The sequence below is a fragment of the Peromyscus maniculatus genome, chromosome 6 (assembly GCF_049852395.1).
Source record: "Peromyscus maniculatus bairdii isolate BWxNUB_F1_BW_parent chromosome 6, HU_Pman_BW_mat_3.1, whole genome shotgun sequence".
NCBI classification, from domain to species: domain Eukaryota; kingdom Metazoa; phylum Chordata; class Mammalia; order Rodentia; family Cricetidae; genus Peromyscus; species Peromyscus maniculatus.
In genome coordinates, this window is record NC_134857.1 from 68957817 (window position 1) to 68974845 (window position 17029).

The 17029-nt window shown below is 55.3% G+C and overlaps 2 protein-coding genes across 2 annotated transcripts; one reads left to right on the forward strand and one right to left on the reverse strand.

Annotated features, from left to right (window-relative positions):
* Window positions 1-52: 52 nt before the first annotated feature.
* Window positions 53-9241, forward strand: Mex3a (mex-3 RNA binding family member A). The gene is made up of 2 exons (XM_042279308.2): window positions 53-705; window positions 3872-9241. Exons 1-2 carry the CDS (start codon window positions 252-254, stop codon window positions 4981-4983), a joined length of 1566 nt encoding a protein of 521 aa, XP_042135242.2. The 5' UTR covers window positions 53-251; the 3' UTR covers window positions 4984-9241.
* Window positions 9242-9887: 646 nt separating this feature from the next.
* Rab25 (RAB25, member RAS oncogene family) lies at window positions 9888-15822 on the reverse strand. Its single transcript, XM_006976375.4, has 5 exons — window positions 15551-15822; window positions 12904-13099; window positions 11126-11319; window positions 10522-10602; window positions 9888-10198 (listed from the first exon to the last, which is right to left on the reverse strand). Exons 1-5 carry the CDS (start codon window positions 15591-15593, stop codon window positions 10071-10073), a joined length of 642 nt encoding a protein of 213 aa, XP_006976437.1. The 5' UTR covers window positions 15594-15822; the 3' UTR covers window positions 9888-10070.
* Between the last annotated feature and the right edge of the window lie 1207 nt (window positions 15823-17029).

The following is a 17029-nucleotide window of genomic DNA, read 5'->3' on the forward strand; positions in this document are numbered from 1 at the left end:
TTGGTTTTGCTTCTTTTCCCCCACCCCCACCCGGGGGCTGGGGCGAGGGGAGTCAGGTTACAGGGTGCTTGGGGAGGGGGGCTTAGGGGTGGGTCTATCTTTCTATCTCGCTTTCTTCCCCCCTCCCCAGCTCTTTGTTCCCCCTCCCCACACACCCCCTCCTCTCCTCTCCCCTCCCCTCCTCTCTCCTCTTCTCCCTTCCACCACCTCTCTCTCTCTCCCTCTCTCTCTCCCCCAGCTTTTGTTTCGCCATGCCTAGTCTAGTGGTATCTGGAATAATGGAAAGAAATGGGGGCTTTGGAGAACTAGGATGTTTCGGGGGAAGCGCTAAGGACCGAGGGCTGCTGGAAGACGAGCGCGCCCTTCAGCTGGCTCTTGATCAACTCTGCCTCCTGGGTTTGGGGGAGCCCCCCGCCCCCACGGCGGGCGAGGACGGGGGAGGTGGGGGGGGCGGCGCCCCCGCGCAGCCGGCCGCCCCCCCGCAGCCGGCCCCGCCGCCGCCGCCCGCGGCGGCCCCGGCCGCCCCGAGCGCGGCCCCCGCGGCGCAGACGCCCCAGCCCCCCACCGCCCCCAAAGGGGCGAACGACGCCAAGCTCTGCGCGCTCTACAAAGAGGCCGAGCTGCGCCTGAAGGGCAGCAGCAACACCACGGAGTGCGTTCCCGTGCCCACCTCCGAGCACGTGGCCGAGATCGTGGGCAGGCAAGGTAAGCGGGCGTCCCGACACCGCGAGGGTTGGAGTGGGGGGCTTGCCGTCCCCGGCGCTGAAAGTTCACCGCTTCCCTCTTTGCCCGCCTCTGGCTCGGTCCCTTCCCGACAAAGGGGGCCCCGCCCCCTGCCCAGATTCCAAGTGCCACAAAAGTTCCCTGCTACCCCTGGTCGGGACGGTTCTCGGGACCCTTCCTCCCCTGGGGCTCCGCCCGTAGACAAAGAAATATCCTGGAACTGGGAAAGGAAAGGGGAGGGGAGCTGCCTCCTAATCCCGGGGTCTGTGCGGAGGGGGTGTCGGCTCCCGGCTGGAAGGACTGACGGAATGTGCAATTACTTGGAAGTCTCGACTCTGGTATCTGCTTGGAGACTGGGGAGGGGGCACTCCTGGGACCTTCTGCCGTTGGAGTTGGGGACTCGGAGGGAGACCCGGTCCGTGAAGCCCGAAGGAGGATCTGTCTCTTTGTTGGGCTGAGTGTAGGAATGAAAGGGGGTGTGGCCCAGGGGAGGGTCCCCAGTCTGGGGAGAGGTGATGAGGGAGCCCTTGGCCGAGAGGGGTTCCGTGGTCGCCCGCAGGCCCTTGTGTGGGCTCCTGTGTTTGGGGAGGGTGTCTCTGAGGGGGTACCAGCCCTGGCGTGGGCCTCTCCTTCCCGGTCTTGCTTTTGTTCTGCGCTGGCCACGGCCTGGAGCCAGGGGTCTGAAGAGGAGTCTCTGAGTGAACGCGTGGGACAGGGCAGGAGGGGCATGTCGGTGAAGGAGCGGAGAAACCTCCACTTGGAAATTGGGTGGTGGGTGCGTGCCTGGGTGTGCTGGGAGGGGTGTTGGATTAAGCCAATGGAGTAATGTTACCACACCCTCCTCAGCCCAGCATCCCTGGATGGGTGGGAGTGTTGGTAAGTACCCAAATTGAGCAGCCTGGATCTTGGGGACCCTTCCCCTCCTGGCTTCTCGAGGGGGGGGGCGGGATTTGGATATTGCAAAGGGGCCGGGCTGAGAGGTGGAGTGGGGGAGGAGCTGTCCCACCGTGGGGAACAATGGAGGGTCTGCATTCCGCGGGAGCAGAGGAGGAGGCCAGTTCCTGGCGGTGGAGGGCAGACAGGCTGGGGCCCCTACTCCGTGTCCCACTTCATCCACCCTAGTATCGGGGCTGGAGGATTTGGGAGGGAGAGCTGAGTGGAGGGGGGAGCTTGCCACTCCCCTGCACAGCGCCCCCTCCCTCAATCTCTTGGGGTATCTGGTTTAGAAAGTTGGATTTCCCCTCCTTGTCAGAGACACTGGGAATCCAGAGCCTGGAATTGGGTGGGGATATTAATATCTCTTGCCTGGGTGAGGTCTTGGAAGGCACCAGAATTTAATGGGGTCCTTTTTACGACTCCTGCCTTCTTATCGAATGTGTCTGTCCATCCTAAAAGTAGAATCCCTCCTGTTCAGAGCACACACGCCCGCCCTTCCCCATTCCAGAAGTCCACGGAAGTCCTCTCCTGTCTCCCCTTCCCCCCCTGCTGCCGCAGTTTTAGTGTTTCTCTGACTCTGGCCTCCTGGAGATGCTGCAGGGCTGCAGATCCCAAGAGGCTGAGGCGCTGGGTTCTCGGCCGCCCCGCTCTGGCTTTTCTCCTTAGTCTTCTACCAGGGCCTGTGCTCCCCCACTCCCCCGCCCTCAAAGATACCTAGCTCCCACTGAAGTTTGGGGGTTCAGAACTTAAGAGCCAGAGCTTAGGTGCCCGTCAGATGGAGTTGGCCGAACGCACCGCGCTTTGGTCCTCCAGGCCTCACAGATCCAACCGTCGTCCACTGCCGTTAAAGCAGCAAGGCTGGGGGCTAGACAATAAGTAGGACTTCTTCACTGCCAACGGGCCTGAGAAGAAGGGCAGGGGTCAGATTTTCCTTCCCAACACATTTTAAAGATAGGTCCCTAACCCACCGTGTCCCTCCAACCCCTTGGGGTTAGAAAAGACACTGTTTGGGCCTGGAGAAGGAGGGGAAAGAAAGACAAGCTCCCGCAGAGGCTGCCGTTGAGGGTTGGGGCAGGGTCAGAAGCGTGGGCACTTGACTCTGGATTGGTAGTGTGTTGAGGAGGTGAGGAAGAACACGCAACAGGGAGATGTGCCTGGGGAGCCCAGGGAGTTGGTGAGGATGGGGCCAAGGCCTGGTGTGCTGGGGAAGACAGACAGGAGAGAGCCCGTGTGCATGGGGAGGGGCATTCTGCTCACCCCGAAAGACTGCTTGGACGAGCGAGCGCTCTGCCTTAGCACCCTCAGGTACATGTCCTCACGCTCCTGTCTGGAGGAGGGGTGAGGGGCCCCGAGGCTCCATGAAGGCAGGCAGGTTCACCCCGCCATGGAGGTCTGTCTCCAGCCTTTCCCCACAGGTAGCCCAGCCTTCCTCTTCTTGCCCCTCCTCTTCTCTTTGTTTCACTTTTCTTTCTCTTCCTGCCTCTCTTCCCAAGCTCCCAGCTCTAACCTGATACTCCTTCAAAGCAGGAGCATGCATGGGTCCAGAAATGCCCAGTTCTCTCAGCCTCCAGAACATCCCAGCCCTGCTCTCAGGGGCAGAGAACAAGAGTTCGGGTCCTCTGGATGACACTGTCTTCTTCTTCCTCTCCCATGAAATTCTGTCCTTGACCCCCACCCACCCCATCCCCTCCCCTCCCCCAAGTCCCACACGGAGTCAGGTGCTGCGAACTCTTGACGATGTGGAGAATCACAGAGACTGGGGCAGAAGGCGTGGGGAGGTCACAGCAGACGGTGGTCAGTGTCCCTGGGTGAGCTAGAGGACAGACTCCTTCAATGAATGGAGGTCACATGAGTAGACTGTGGTTTAATGAGTGCATTGCAGTTTTGAGCAAAGATCGGGAGAGGTGACTGAGAGGTTGGTAACGTGGACGGAAGGGAAGGGCAGATGCTCAGGGAAGAGTTTGTGAGCAGGTTTTGGGTTAGCTGCTTTTCTGAAAGGTTCTGAAGGAGGTTGTGTTGGAGGAGTGTATTTGGGAGGCCCCGAATGGTACGGCAAGAGAAACTAGTGCATCGGTTGATTGGTCAAGTCGGGTGGGCTGTGTGTGTGTGGTTAGGAGGGTGTCCCAGGACCAGCTGAGGGGTTCCTGGGAGGCTGGGATTCTGGAGACGATCCCAGTACCCTGTCCTGTGAATTTCTTTCTACTCTGTTCAGGCTGCAAGATTAAGGCTCTGAGAGCCAAGACCAACACCTACATCAAGACTCCTGTGCGAGGTGAGGAGCCGGTGTTCATGGTGACTGGCAGGCGGGAAGACGTGGCCACAGCCCGGCGGGAAATCATCTCAGCGGCTGAGCACTTCTCCATGATAAGAGCCTCACGAAACAAGTCTGGCGCCGCCTTTGGTGTGGCCCCTGCTCTGCCGGGCCAGGTGACCATCCGTGTACGAGTGCCCTACCGTGTGGTGGGACTGGTGGTGGGCCCCAAGGGAGCGACCATCAAACGCATCCAGCAGCAGACCAACACGTACATCATCACCCCCAGCCGGGACCGCGACCCGGTGTTCGAGATCACCGGCGCCCCGGGCAACGTGGAACGTGCGCGGGAGGAGATCGAGACGCACATCGCCGTGCGCACCGGCAAGATCCTCGAGTACAACAGCGACGGCGACTTCCTGGCTGGCAGCCCCGATGCAGCGCTGGACAGCCGCTACTCCGATGCCTGGCGGGTGCATGCTCCCGGCTGCAAGCCGCTTTCCACCTTCCGGCAGAACAGCCTGGGCTGCATCGGCGAGTGCGGCGTGGACTCGGCCTTCGAGGCCCCGCGCCTAGGCGATCAGGGCGGGGACTTCGGCTACGGCGGGTATCTGTTTCCGGGCTACGGCGTGGGCAAGCAGGACGTGTACTACGGCGTGGCGGAGACTAGTCCCCCGCTGTGGGCGGGCCAGGAGAACGCCACGCCCACCTCGGTGCTCTTTTCTGCCTCCTCCTCCTCCTCCTCCTCTTCAGCCAAGGCTCGTGCGGGCCCACCTGGCGCACACCGCTCTCCAGCCACCTCCGCGGGGCCGGAGCAGCTGGCCGGGCTCCCTCGGCGGCCGCCTGGAGAGCCGCTGCAGGGCTTCTCTAAACTGGGGGCGGGAGGGCTGCGGAGCCCGGGCGGCGGGCGGGACTGCATGGTGTGCTTTGAGAGCGAAGTGACAGCCGCCCTGGTGCCCTGTGGACACAACCTTTTCTGCATGGAGTGTGCAGTACGCATCTGCGAGAGGACGGACCCAGAGTGTCCTGTCTGCCACATCACCGCCACGCAAGCCATCCGAATATTTTCCTAAGCTCCCTGTCCCTGGTCTCCTGGGCCCGCCGCCCCGGGGTGCCACCCTGGACCTGCAGGGCCTTTGGAAAATCAGTGACTATAGGGCAAGGTGCTTAGAAATATTCGCTCGCTGGGGTGGGGAAGGGAGGCAGGAGTGGCTGGGGGGGCAGCCACTTTCAGAACCTCTGGTTACCCTTTGGGAAGGGGCCAGACCGTACGTTTTACTAGAGTTACAACTGATACCTCAACACACCCTTCAATCTGGAAGCAGCTAAGAGAAGCTTTTGTTTAGCCTGAAGTGGCCACCAGGACATCCTGACCTTTCCCTTCACCCCATCCGTGTGTCAGTTTGCCCCTTCCCTCGGCGGCGGAGGGGTAAGAACACAGGAGGGGGAGAATTGCCAGCCTGTAACCAGAGGTGGTCTTGGTGATCTCCCTCCCCCCCTCCTCTGGTCCTGACCTCCCCCCTCCTAACGACCCTTTACCCCCCCCCCCACTCATACCCCCCTGAGTTCCCAACAGTGTAAGGGAGAAGGGGGCCTATCAGAGATCTGGGCAGTTACTCTGGGGTGGAGGAGGGTGTCAATCAATAAAGGGCTCACAACTCATCTGTCTTACAAAGCTGGGCTAGAGAGATCTGGAAAGAGGGGCTTCTCTTTCCCCTCCCAACTTTTTGGCTTGGCTTTTCCCCCCCCGACTTTTCTTCTGGGTTTGCCCCTCGCTTTTTTCTATTCCTTCAGTTCCCCCATCCCTGGCTGTCGCTTTCAGTCTCTTGCTCCTCTCTGCCTGTCTTTCCTTCCCCCTTTCCTGCCCCTTCTAGCCCAGCTTTGGGGATACCATCCTGGGGAGAAGTCTGGAGAACATTTTGATAGTGCGCCCCCCCCCCCCGTTCCTCTTCATGTACTAGACAGCCCTGTCCCCCACTCCTCCAAAGAATCCGTTCCAGTTCTTGATGGAATGTAGCCGTAGACTCAGTGACAGTTTGAGAGGGAAACTAATAATGGGGGTACATCAGGGGTTGAAACCCCACCTTTATCAACCATGGGCATTATACTTAGGGAATACTAGTTCTGGATCTTCTGGCCAAAGGAAGGGAAAATGGGAGGCAGGAAAAGTCCTGTGGCAGGAGAAACGTGGCTGGAAGGGCTCCCCTCCCCCTCACCTGCAGTGGCCTACCCCCTGACCTCTCTGCACCTAGCTGAACCATTATTGAATCCTTATTAGCCACAAATCATGAAGTCTCTGTCTTACCCGCTGGCTGAGGAGAGTGGCCAGCTCTTTGGTGAGGGGTCTAGCCAGGGCAAAGCAGGACTGAGGTGCAGCAGGGCCTGTTGGGAGAGTCAGGTATTGTGATAGGCCTGGCGCCACTTGGCTGCTCCTGCTGCTCACTTGTGTCTGTCAACGGCCTCCTACCCTCCTGGTTCCGCTGGCCGGGCCGGGAGAGGATGGGTGATGGATGGGGAGGCCCAGGAGGCCCAGGAAATGCTTGTATATAGTCGGGTGGGACTGCCCTGAGCTCTTGCAGCTCAGAGTCCCATTCCTCCTGGATGGGGAAAGGATGTGGGATGAAGGCACAGAGGGGGGTCCGGTCTCTCCTTTGCCTGTCGTGAATTAACTTGCCTCTCCTCAGCCTTCCCCTCCAGACCACCAGCCTGGGAGGGGAGAGGAAGGAGGTCACAGCCCAGAAGACTGGCCCTGTGGCCGCTTCCCTCCTTCCCACCAATGTGAGCCATCTTGAGATGTCTGTACAATAGAAACCAAACCAAATGGGCACCCTGGGTTGCCCAGGGGCAGGGGGTGGGAGGGGGTGGGAAGAAGGGATGTCTGTCTGTCAGTCCCCCTCCCCCTCTCCACTCCTTACCCACAAAGGCAAAAGACTGTTAACCCTAGGGGCTCCCAGGTCCAGTCCCACCCTTGCCGAGTGAGCCTTTCCTAGAAACCAGCGCCAAACAAGCAACCGTGAGCGACAAACCAGAAACTGAGGGAGTGAGATGGGCGACCAACAGGAAAGGAAACAAAAATAGCAAAAAAGAAAAAAAAGCAGTTCTTTATAATTTAATATTCTATTTTAATAAAGGCATTTATTACCGTATAAATGTAGCAAAGAACCTGGGCTAATATGAAAAAAAAAAGACTTTTTATTAGGTAATTTATTATATGAAAAGGATATTTTATTTTATGATAAAGTGATCCTTAAAAAAAAAACTTTAGAAGGTTTAGAATATATGTAGGGAGAGAAGAAAAAATACATTTGTATTCAGAGTTAAATCTTAAAAAAGTTTTTAATATATGTTCGGGTTTATGTTCTTTTTTTTCCCCCCACCTTTTTTTGGGGAGAAATGTCATTTGCTTTTCTTGGGGGAGCATCCTGGGGTGGATGGTGGAGAGAGGGGATGGGGGAGTTGGTCCCTTCTGGGGCCCCCACCAGTAGATTGGATTTCATTCCGTGGGCTCCCCTCCTCCTCCCCCTCAGGGGAGCTGGCGGAGCCAAACAAAGGAAGGGATTAACCAGAAAGGAAGAAGCTTTGGGACTAAGGACTGAGGGTCCTGGGGTGTCCCCTCCTTCCCCGACCCTGTGCCAGGGGCAAGTAGGGAGGGGAAACCCAGAATGGAGGCCTAGCAGGCCTGTGGAAACCCTCAGAGGCGTGAGATTTAAGAGAAATAGATTTTTTTTTTAACCAAAAAGAAAAAGAAAAAAATGAGAAGAGAAAGAAAAACCGAGGGGTTTAAAAGAAGAGAATACTACAAAATAATTCAAATTTATTTCATATAATCCTAGAGAAAGAAAAAAGAATTACTAGTTACTTAGTAGATGATACTCAGATAGCGTAAAGTTTAGTAGCATTGTGGGCCCGCGCCCAGTAGAATGTATAAAAGTATGGAAAAAAAGAATAGAGGCCAGCGGCTGAGCTGCCCTACCCCTGGGGACAGGGTCGGAGCAGGCTGCTAGCAAAGATTGGGAGCTTCCAGTCTGCTGGGGTTGATTCTGAGAATCCTTAGGTTTGTAAGTGTGGGACAAGTACTGGAGGGCTCTGTCCCAGGGTCTTTGCCAGGGTCCACACTGGTCATCTGAAGCCGGGTGAGCCTGGGCGGAGAGCCTGGCCATCTGGGGAGAAGCCCCTACTCCTCACGCCCACCCCCCACCCAAGGCAGCTTCTCCCAGGCCACACTGAGGAAGGAGGTCCTTGCGGTCACCTCAGTCCATCTTGCTACAGGGTGGCTCCGAGAGTGAGGTGGATAGCGACTCAACCATGAGCATGCACGTGCTTGTCAGCTCGGATTTTCCACAGCCCGGGCAGCGGTGGGGGCGGTAATGCAATCCAGTGCTCTTTTCCTTCACATGCGCAGTGGGGCTTTGTTTTTAGTTTTTGACACAGGGTCTCGAGCTCAGTCTGGCCTTAATCAAGCAGCCATCTTGCTGCCTTCAATTGCTGGGACGACAAGGCAGGCGCCACCTCACCACACTGGGCTTTGTGGAATCTCAGAGAAAGTTAGATCCCAAGGAATACTTTCTACTCAGGAAGTAGAGGGCAGATACTGGCCTGGGAGAACCTGCCCCCCAAAAGTACAGTGGTGAAAGTGTGCAGGGAGCTTTGGTGACCACAGTGCAGCCCTTGTGCGCCAGCCCCCTTCTGTGTTCAAACAGGGGTCACCCACATGGCCATATCGCATCACCTTCCCCAGGGAAAACTGGAAGCCTAGCTTTTTGCATGTGAGAGATGAGCATTTTTTAAGCACTTGCCTTCCATCAGCCCCTGCTGGCAATGGGATCAGGATGGGGAGAGGCCTCTCGGCTTTAGTCTGAGCAAAGCAGTACATCACTTCATAACCCTGGAGCCCAAATACATCTCCCTCTCCCGATTCACTCTTCTCACCCCATCTAGAGACTAGAGGTCCCCCTGCCCTACTTTGCCCTAGGACCCTCAATGGTTTGAGATGGTAGCATCTGGGAAGGGAGGACTTCCCCTTTGCCTACCTGAGGGTGAGTGCTTGAGAGGTCAGGTGGGTGGGCGGAGACAGCCCTGGGGCAGGGAAAGATGGTCTCTCCACTGTAGAAAGTAGAATAGGATCGTGGTCAGACTTAATTTGAGGCATCTAGTGACTCGTACAAATCACCAAGGAAGATTTTCAAATGCAAAAATAAAGGTGGGAAATAAGATAGACCCATGAATAATCAAGTCCAAGTGATGTTGCACACAATGCAGAGAAACCAAGAAGGGGGAGGGTTAATGTATTAAATGTGCTATTGAGAAGTTAATTTTATTAAAAGTATTATTACTTAAGACTTTGTCTTTGACTGTGTGACAGTTGGATCTTGGGTAGCACTTGCAGTGGGGGGGGGGTGCTCCTGCCTGGAAAGTGGGTATCTCCAGGGTTCCCTGCCATCCCTTGCTTAGAGAGCTACCTCTTGGCTCCCTGGAAAAGATGTTAGAGACAAAATCCTCCCCCTACTCTACCAACTTCAGTTCCTCCCTGTTCAGGGAAGGGACTGATTGGGTGCTCCCCTCCAGTCTTTGGAACCCTCCTGAGGACATACACTAGGCTGGCCCTGCTTCCTAGAATCTTTCCCAGCTACCTTGTCTTGCCCCTGGCATTAGAGTGACCTCAGTTCTTGGCACCAGAGCGTTGGGTACCAGATGGTGCTGGAGGATGGTTTCTTTTGTTTTGCCTTCCAAATACCTCTCCCCTCCACACAATCCTCCATCCCCCACCTGCCCTAAGGGTTGGCAGAGGGAAGGGTGGGCAATTCCTGTCCTCTTGGCACCGTCCCCAGACCACAGAACTCCAGAAGCGGCCCCTGAGGGGCAGTGGATATGGTGGGGGTGACAGAAAGGGATCAGGGACTCAGGGGAGGAGTCAAAGTTGGAAGGGCAGCACCGACAATCCGACAAGGAACAGATGGAAGGCGGCAGGATGGCCAGGCATGATACAAAACAGCTTTATTTGAGGGCCCTAGCCCATGAGGGGTGTGGACAGGTGATTGGTAGGGCACGATAACCCTGGGTGCTTGTGAACAGGACTCAAGGGGGGGGAGAAGTCCTGCAGTCAGGGTGGAGGGGTACCCAAAGGCTGAAGGCAGGGACATGGGGTTGACCATGGCTGAGGTCAAAGGTTAATGCAGCAAGCCTTCTTCTCCCCAGGGCCAGAATCTTGTCCAGCTTGGGCATTACCCAGGGTGATGGCATTGGTCCGGGTGCTGTTCTGCCTCTGCTTGGACACCTTTGCAAAGATCTCTAAGGACAAAGAGCAATAATCAGGCCGGAAGTTTAATGTCCCACCCCCTAACCATGCCATTTCTGAGCACAGGTGGCCACCCCAGAAAGAGTTTTTGCTGGAAGTTAGTTGTTTTGACACCTGGGTCTTGTCTACCTTCCTGGGTAAACAAGGAACCCAGACTCGGCCCCCTAGAAAAATGAGGCCTCCTTCAACTCTAGGATGAGTGGAGGGCTGGGAGGTGGACCAGTGACCCTGAGGAGGCTGGAGGCCTACAGTGGGCTGAGGGCTAGGGCGGGGTATTCCAGCTGAGACAGAGTACCCGATGTATGCAGACTCTCACCCTTGAGGACAGTCTCAAAGGCTAGCTCAACATTGGTGGAGTCCAGGGCTGAGGTCTCCAGGAACAGCAGACCATTGTTTTCTGCCCGGAGAGGAAGCAGGCATTAGTTGTGGATCAATGACAATAGTGAAAACATTTATTTAATTCTTTCTAGGTCTTTTTTTCTATATGCAAAACCCTTGGTAGACAGTAGCTTATTTAATCCTTTATACAATCTATAAGGCAGGTTCATTTAGGAAAGTAAAGCCTAGAAATGCAGAGAGAATGAGGAAGAGACTTGCTCCATGCCCTACATCCAGTAACTGACCAGGAGGAGGCCGGAGGCTGCCTCCTAAACCACAGCATTGAACTGCTCACTGCTCACCCCGGAAAGCTTCTTGGGAGGGAGTGACTGGAGACGGCCACCAGGAGCCCACAGGGTGGGCCAGGCTGTCCTAGCTGTGAACAACTGCTACCGAAGGCAGTCTCACAGCAGGGGCCAGGGGGGAGACATAGGGGTTCCCAAAAGGCCTGGCAGCAGTGAACCCTCGTGAGCAATCCACCGCTCAGGGTCCGAGGCGTCTGCACAATCGAGAAGTCAGACTGAGTGGGAGTAGGCTCTCACCAGCAAACATGCAGGCCTCCTCGGTGGGCACCTCCCGGGCCTGGCTGAGGTCACTTTTGTTCCCCACAAGCATGACAACGATAGTGGCTTCCGCGTGGTCATACAGCTCCTTCAGCCAGCGCTCCACCACAGCGTAGGTCTGGTGCTTCGTTAGGTCGAATACCAGGAGCGCCCCTACCGCGCCGCGGTAGTACCTGTACGGGGGTCGGAGGGAGGGGTGGACAGAGACTAGATGGGGATGTCAGGCTCAGCCCTAGAGCGTAGTCCTCCAGCTAAATGCCTGACATCGATGTGCCAGCCCCCAGGAAGGACTCCAGCCCTGCAGAGCACTCCAGGCTCCCCTGTGCTGCGGGGATGCTGGTCGCAGTCTTCGCAGCTGAGTCTCCCTGCGCCAAACCCCCAGCAGCTCCTCAAAGGCACCCAGCTTCCTCAGTCCTCTGCCTAACTTCAGCCCTGCTCACCCACCAACGCCCACGCGGACTCTGGCCAGGGGCGCCCTTGGATCTTCCACTTTGAGTGTCTCCCTCACACAGCCCCTCAGCTAGTGGCGTCTTCTCCTGGCATCTTTCCAGGGTGAGCCATGTGCCTGCCGCTTGAACCAGTCAGTACCTGCCTGAGTTCCTACAGACATGTAGCCTCTTTCTGGAGCCTCTGAGTTCAAAAGACTGTCTTCAGACTCTGGTGGCATCTAATTATTCCTTGTTTGGTTTTGAGACAAGAACTCAATATGTAGCCCAGGCTGGATTCAAACTCAAGGCAATCCTCCTGCTTCAGCTGGTATTACAGGGGTGAAACACCATTCGTGGTTTATTCCTAGTTTATTAACATGTCAACCAAGTCTTAAAAGAGGTCAAATAAGTAAGAGTGGTGGGCGGGTGTGGCCCTCGAGTATACAAAACAATAACCCCTGCTTCCGGCTTCTGGCCTCTTGTGGTTCTGCTTTCCACCATACATGATAGACTGGCCACATTTCAGACAGCAGGACCTAACACTGACCAGGAGACGCTGGATATAGTACCAGAAGGCCTAACCTTCTGAGGCTTTATAAACTGCATATTCTAAGAAGGGGATGGACATGCCTACTGTGTGGGAAGCCATACATTCAGTTCTGAGTATAATCCATCCATCCATCCATCCATCCACCCACCAATCAATCAACCAATCTAATTTTAAAAAATAATGACCAGGAATGGTGGCGCACGCCTTTAATGCCAGCATTCCGGAAGCAGAGGCAGCAGATCTCTGTGAGTTCCAGGCCAGCCTGGTCTACAGAGTGAGTTCCAGACCAGCCAGGACTACATAGTGAGTTCCAGGTCTACATGTGAGATCAGGCTAGCCTGGTCTACAAAACATACTCCGGAGTCCAGCTAGCCCTTGGCACTTGTGATTAGACATGTTGCCAAGAGTAGAGCACTGTGCTGAAGTCAGGGGGCGCTCTCTGTCCACGCGCCTACTTAAGCAAGGATGGATTGGATTGTAACACCTCTCTTCTTCCTGCAATGCTCTAAGAGCTCCACAAAATGCCAGGTATAAAGTGCTTTGTATCTTCCTGGGCACATGAGAGGCTCAGTAAATGGGGCTATGACTTGTGTTAACCATCATTACATCCTGTCTGTCTCCGTTGGTCAATCACAGAACTTGTGTCTTCATGATTCCCATCCCAGGGAACACACAACAGAGTCTCCTGCCTCCCATCCTCCCACGCCTGTCTCTAGTCCACAGGAGAGTCCTGGTTTCCCAGGGTCCTCACAAACAAACCCCCCCAGGCCTGGGCTCACGCAGAGGTGATGGCTCTGTATCGCTCCAGGCCAGCTGTGTCCCAGATCTGTGCCTTGACAGCAGCGGTGCCCAGCATTACAGTGCGGGTGGAGAACTCAACCCCGATGGTGGTGCGGCTATCGTGGCTGAACTCATTGCGGGTGAACCGGGACAGCAGATTGGTCTTGCCCACGCCTGACTCGCCGATCAGCACCACTGAGGGAGTGGAGAGAGGAGAGCTGAGGCAGGCCAGAGCAGCTCTGAGCCTACCTGAACCCCAGAGTCTGTGCCACAGGAAAAAAGGGAGCTCAGAAAAGCAAGGAGAGAGTTGGCTCTCCTGGTAGAGGCTGTGGTTGGCTACAGGGCTTAGGGCATCTGTGTGTGTGTTGGGGGGTGGGGTTGCTGATGTCTGTATATGAGTTGGATGGATGAGGAAGAGGGGCTTGGGAGTGTGACGTGTGTACATGGAAGAGGGAGGTGTAAAGTTGGCAAGTAACACTTCTGTGGGTGACAGGAAGGTGTAGGAGTGCACCTGTGTGTATGCATGTGTACTACCTGCCTCTCCTTTGCTAGGAGGAGCATCCCCATTCACCCAGGGCATGTCCTCAGACCCAGGGCAAGGGTTTTAGGGTTAGGCAGGCATCTGTCCCACTGGCTTTGTGGCCTTTTTAGATTGTTCTGTTTTAAGATGTATTGATTTGCCGGGCAGTGGCGGGGCACGCTTTTAATCCCAGAACTCGGGAGGTAGAAGCAGGCAGATATCTGTGAGTTTGAGGCCAGCCTGGTCTACAGAGTGAGTTCCAGGACAAGCTCCAAAGCTACACAGAGAAACCCTGTCTCAAAAAAAAAAAAAAAGTATTTATTTTATGTGCATGAGCATCTTGCTTCTATGTATGTACATTTTGCTTGTACATATGGATGGCCGGTAGGATGTCAGATCTCATGGAACTGGAGTTATGGATGTTTGTGAGCCATCATGTCAGTCCTGGGAATTGAACCGGGGTCCTCTGCAAGAACAGCAGTGCTCTCACCTGCTGAGCCACCTCTCTAGCCCCCTTCGTGACCTCTTGTTGGCAAGCTACTTAGCTCTCTACACGTTAGTTTCCTCCTCTGTAAAACAGAGACGCCAGTGGCTGACATTTATAGAGTGCCTCCTCACATCAGCCACCATCCAGAAAACCTCATCATGCCCGGATTTGTGAATGCCTTCACTAGTCCCATTTTTATAGACACACACACAGTAGCTCTGTCACACTGCACTAAACATAAACGTACTGCCCACCTCTCTCTCCTTCATGGCAAGGGGTGAAGGCAATGACAGTGGCAGCCCAGTGTGCCTGCATGGACATGGGATGTCATGCCTCTCCTAGACAGCTCCAGGTGGTACCCCAGGGTCCGTGTTCTGAGGCTACCCCCAAAGCTTCCTGTTTTCCAACTACCTCGGAGCTCTCATGGCAAGTGACTACCCTCTACCCAATCCTGTGTACTCCTGCTTATCTTCACATGTGGTGGCCCATAGTCAACATGGAATACCCCACACTATGGAGACATAGGGGCACTGGGACCCCATCTGTGCTAACGGGTAAGTGGCAGAGAGGCCATGGGACCACTCAAAATGATAGAGCACACCAGGGATGTGGAGATGATTTCGTGAGAATGGCATCTACTAGGAGCTTAATAATGGGAGTCACTACACCGTGGCCACAGCCCTACGAGCTTCCTTGGAAAAATGCCAGGAGTACAGGCTCCCCAGCTTGGGCCAGGGTGGGGTTGAGGTTGGGAGAGGCTCTGGGGTGTGGTGCAAAGTGGGGTGAGAGTGCCACCAGGCCACCTTGCCTTCAGGAAGTGGGCTAGAGACCCACAGAGGGACCAGACACTAGGAGCCCCGAATAAAAGAGCAGGAAGGATGCACGCTCACTTCCAGGGACAGTGCCTAGTGTCTGGGTCCAAAGAAGGTGCAAAGGGCCATCACACAGGCTTCAGCCCAGGAGTCCCATGGAACCCGTCAGACTGCTCCAAATTCACTGCAATGTCCCAATATCTTCCCTACGTACCAACCACGGAGCTCAACAGAGATGACGTCTCTCCTTCCCCTCGCTTCTATGCACCTGCTCAGAAGGATGAGTGGATGACATTCTTCCTCTTTTCTTCCCCCAGTTTGTTTCAAGACCGGGTTTCTCCGTGTAGCCCTGGCTGTCCTGGAACTCACTGTGTAGACCAGGCCGGCCTTGAACTCACAGACATCCGCCTGCCTCTGCCTCCCGAGTGCTGGGACTAAAGACGTGCACCACCACCGCCTGGACAGCCTTTCTTCCTCTTATTGGCTTTCTTCTCCCTCTGTCCAGAATGCAAGTCCTTTCTGAAGCTGGACTTCTATCTCTTGGGCTTCCCGGGCTAACACTCCCGGGAATTTGAGCGTTTATTAGAGTCTGGGCAGGGAAGCCTGCTAATGTGGCAATAGGAAGGAATAGAGCATACAACTTCTAAACATCTGCACCTGTAACCACACCTGCCTACACTCCTTGAGGCCTAGAAGGAATGCTGAGCCTGGGGGGGGGGGGGAGTCCAAGTAAGAGATTAAAAAACAAGACAAGACCCTGTCTTCTCTGAAAATAGCCTCTCTCCCACCCTCTCTAGATTCTTCCTTTTCCAAGAGCCCCAACTTACCCTTGAAGACAAAATTATAATCTTCGTCTTTTCCGTTCCCCATCTTGGCTCAGCATGGAGAGCGAAGGTGTTTGCAGGTGCAGAGGTCACAGTCTGTTTATTGGCTAAATGACCCCAACTCTCAGCTTAGAGGCCTGCACCTTGCTCCCCTCTCATTGGGGTGAGGGACCGAGGGCTGAGTTGAGGCCAGGGAGAGCCCCGGAGGCTCAGCTTTGGCAGGTTGGGCTACTCCGTGGGAACTGAGAGGACGGAAGCTGGGAACAGGAAGAGCTAGCCAGCTCGCCTGGGGACCTGGGGCACAGGTGGGTGGAGCGAAGATGACGTCAGACAGGTTAAACAGGTTAGGTGTCTGCTTTCAACCCACACTCCCCAAATAGGAGAGCCGGCTCCTGGAGTTAACAGTGGGCGAGGCTGCGGGCGGAAGGCTGGGTGCACACTGCAGAGTTCCTAGGGCTTGGGGAAGGGGCGCTGCCACGAGGCTGAGAGAAATAGACCCGCGGCGGGGGCAGAGACCGACTGGCCTCCAGCTTTCCCATCTCAAGGTCTGGTAAAGACACACACTGGGGGCACCAGGGGGAGGGCTGTTGTGGCAAGAAATGCAAGCTGGGTGCAGCACCTCTGCAGTGCAGAGCCCTGGGAGCGGCACCAGCATGCAGCTTCCAGCCCCTCCTTCACAGCCCCAGGTCAAGGATGGGCAGCATTTCTCACTCAGGCGGAGCTGGGACTCTACCTGCCCAGATGGGCCCCTTCTTATTTTCTATACACAGCTTTGCTCCCTTCCTAGATGGGCGGCAGAGACAAGTGCAGAAAGAGCCGGACACAGTGAACATGGGTGCAGAATCTGAAGACGGAAAACCCTGAGTCATGGGGTTTTCAACTCTTGTCAGGGCCTGAGGCCTCACGGCAAGGTATCTTGTTTGTAAGAGGTGCCAGGTTTGGGGCTTTACCCTGCAATTCCCAGGAAGTTGGGGTGGAGGATTGAGAGCTAGAAACCAGCCTGCACCATGTTGAGTTCAAGGCCAGCCTAAACCACCTAACAAGACCCTAGCTCCTGAGACCAACCAGGGGTCAGTAAGATGGCTTTAGCAAGTAAAGGCACTTGATGCCAAGCCTGACAACCTGAGCAGATCGTAGGACCCACGTGGTGGGAGGAAAGAGTCTATTCCAAGTTGTCTTCTCACCTCTACACATTCGGAAAAAAATTTAGGGGCGGTGGTAGCAAACACCTTTAATCCCAGCACTCAGGAGGCAGAGGCAGGCAGATCTCTGTGAGTTCAGGGCCAGCCTGATCTATAGAGTAAGTTCTAAGATAGCCAGGAATATACAGAGAAACCTTGTCTCAAAAAACCAAAAAAGAAAAAAAAATGTAGAACCATGAGATGGTTCTACACATAAAGATACTTGCCACCCGGCTGGAGAGATGGTTCAGCAGTTAAGAGCACTGACTGCTCTTCTAGAGGACCCAGGTTCAATTCCCAG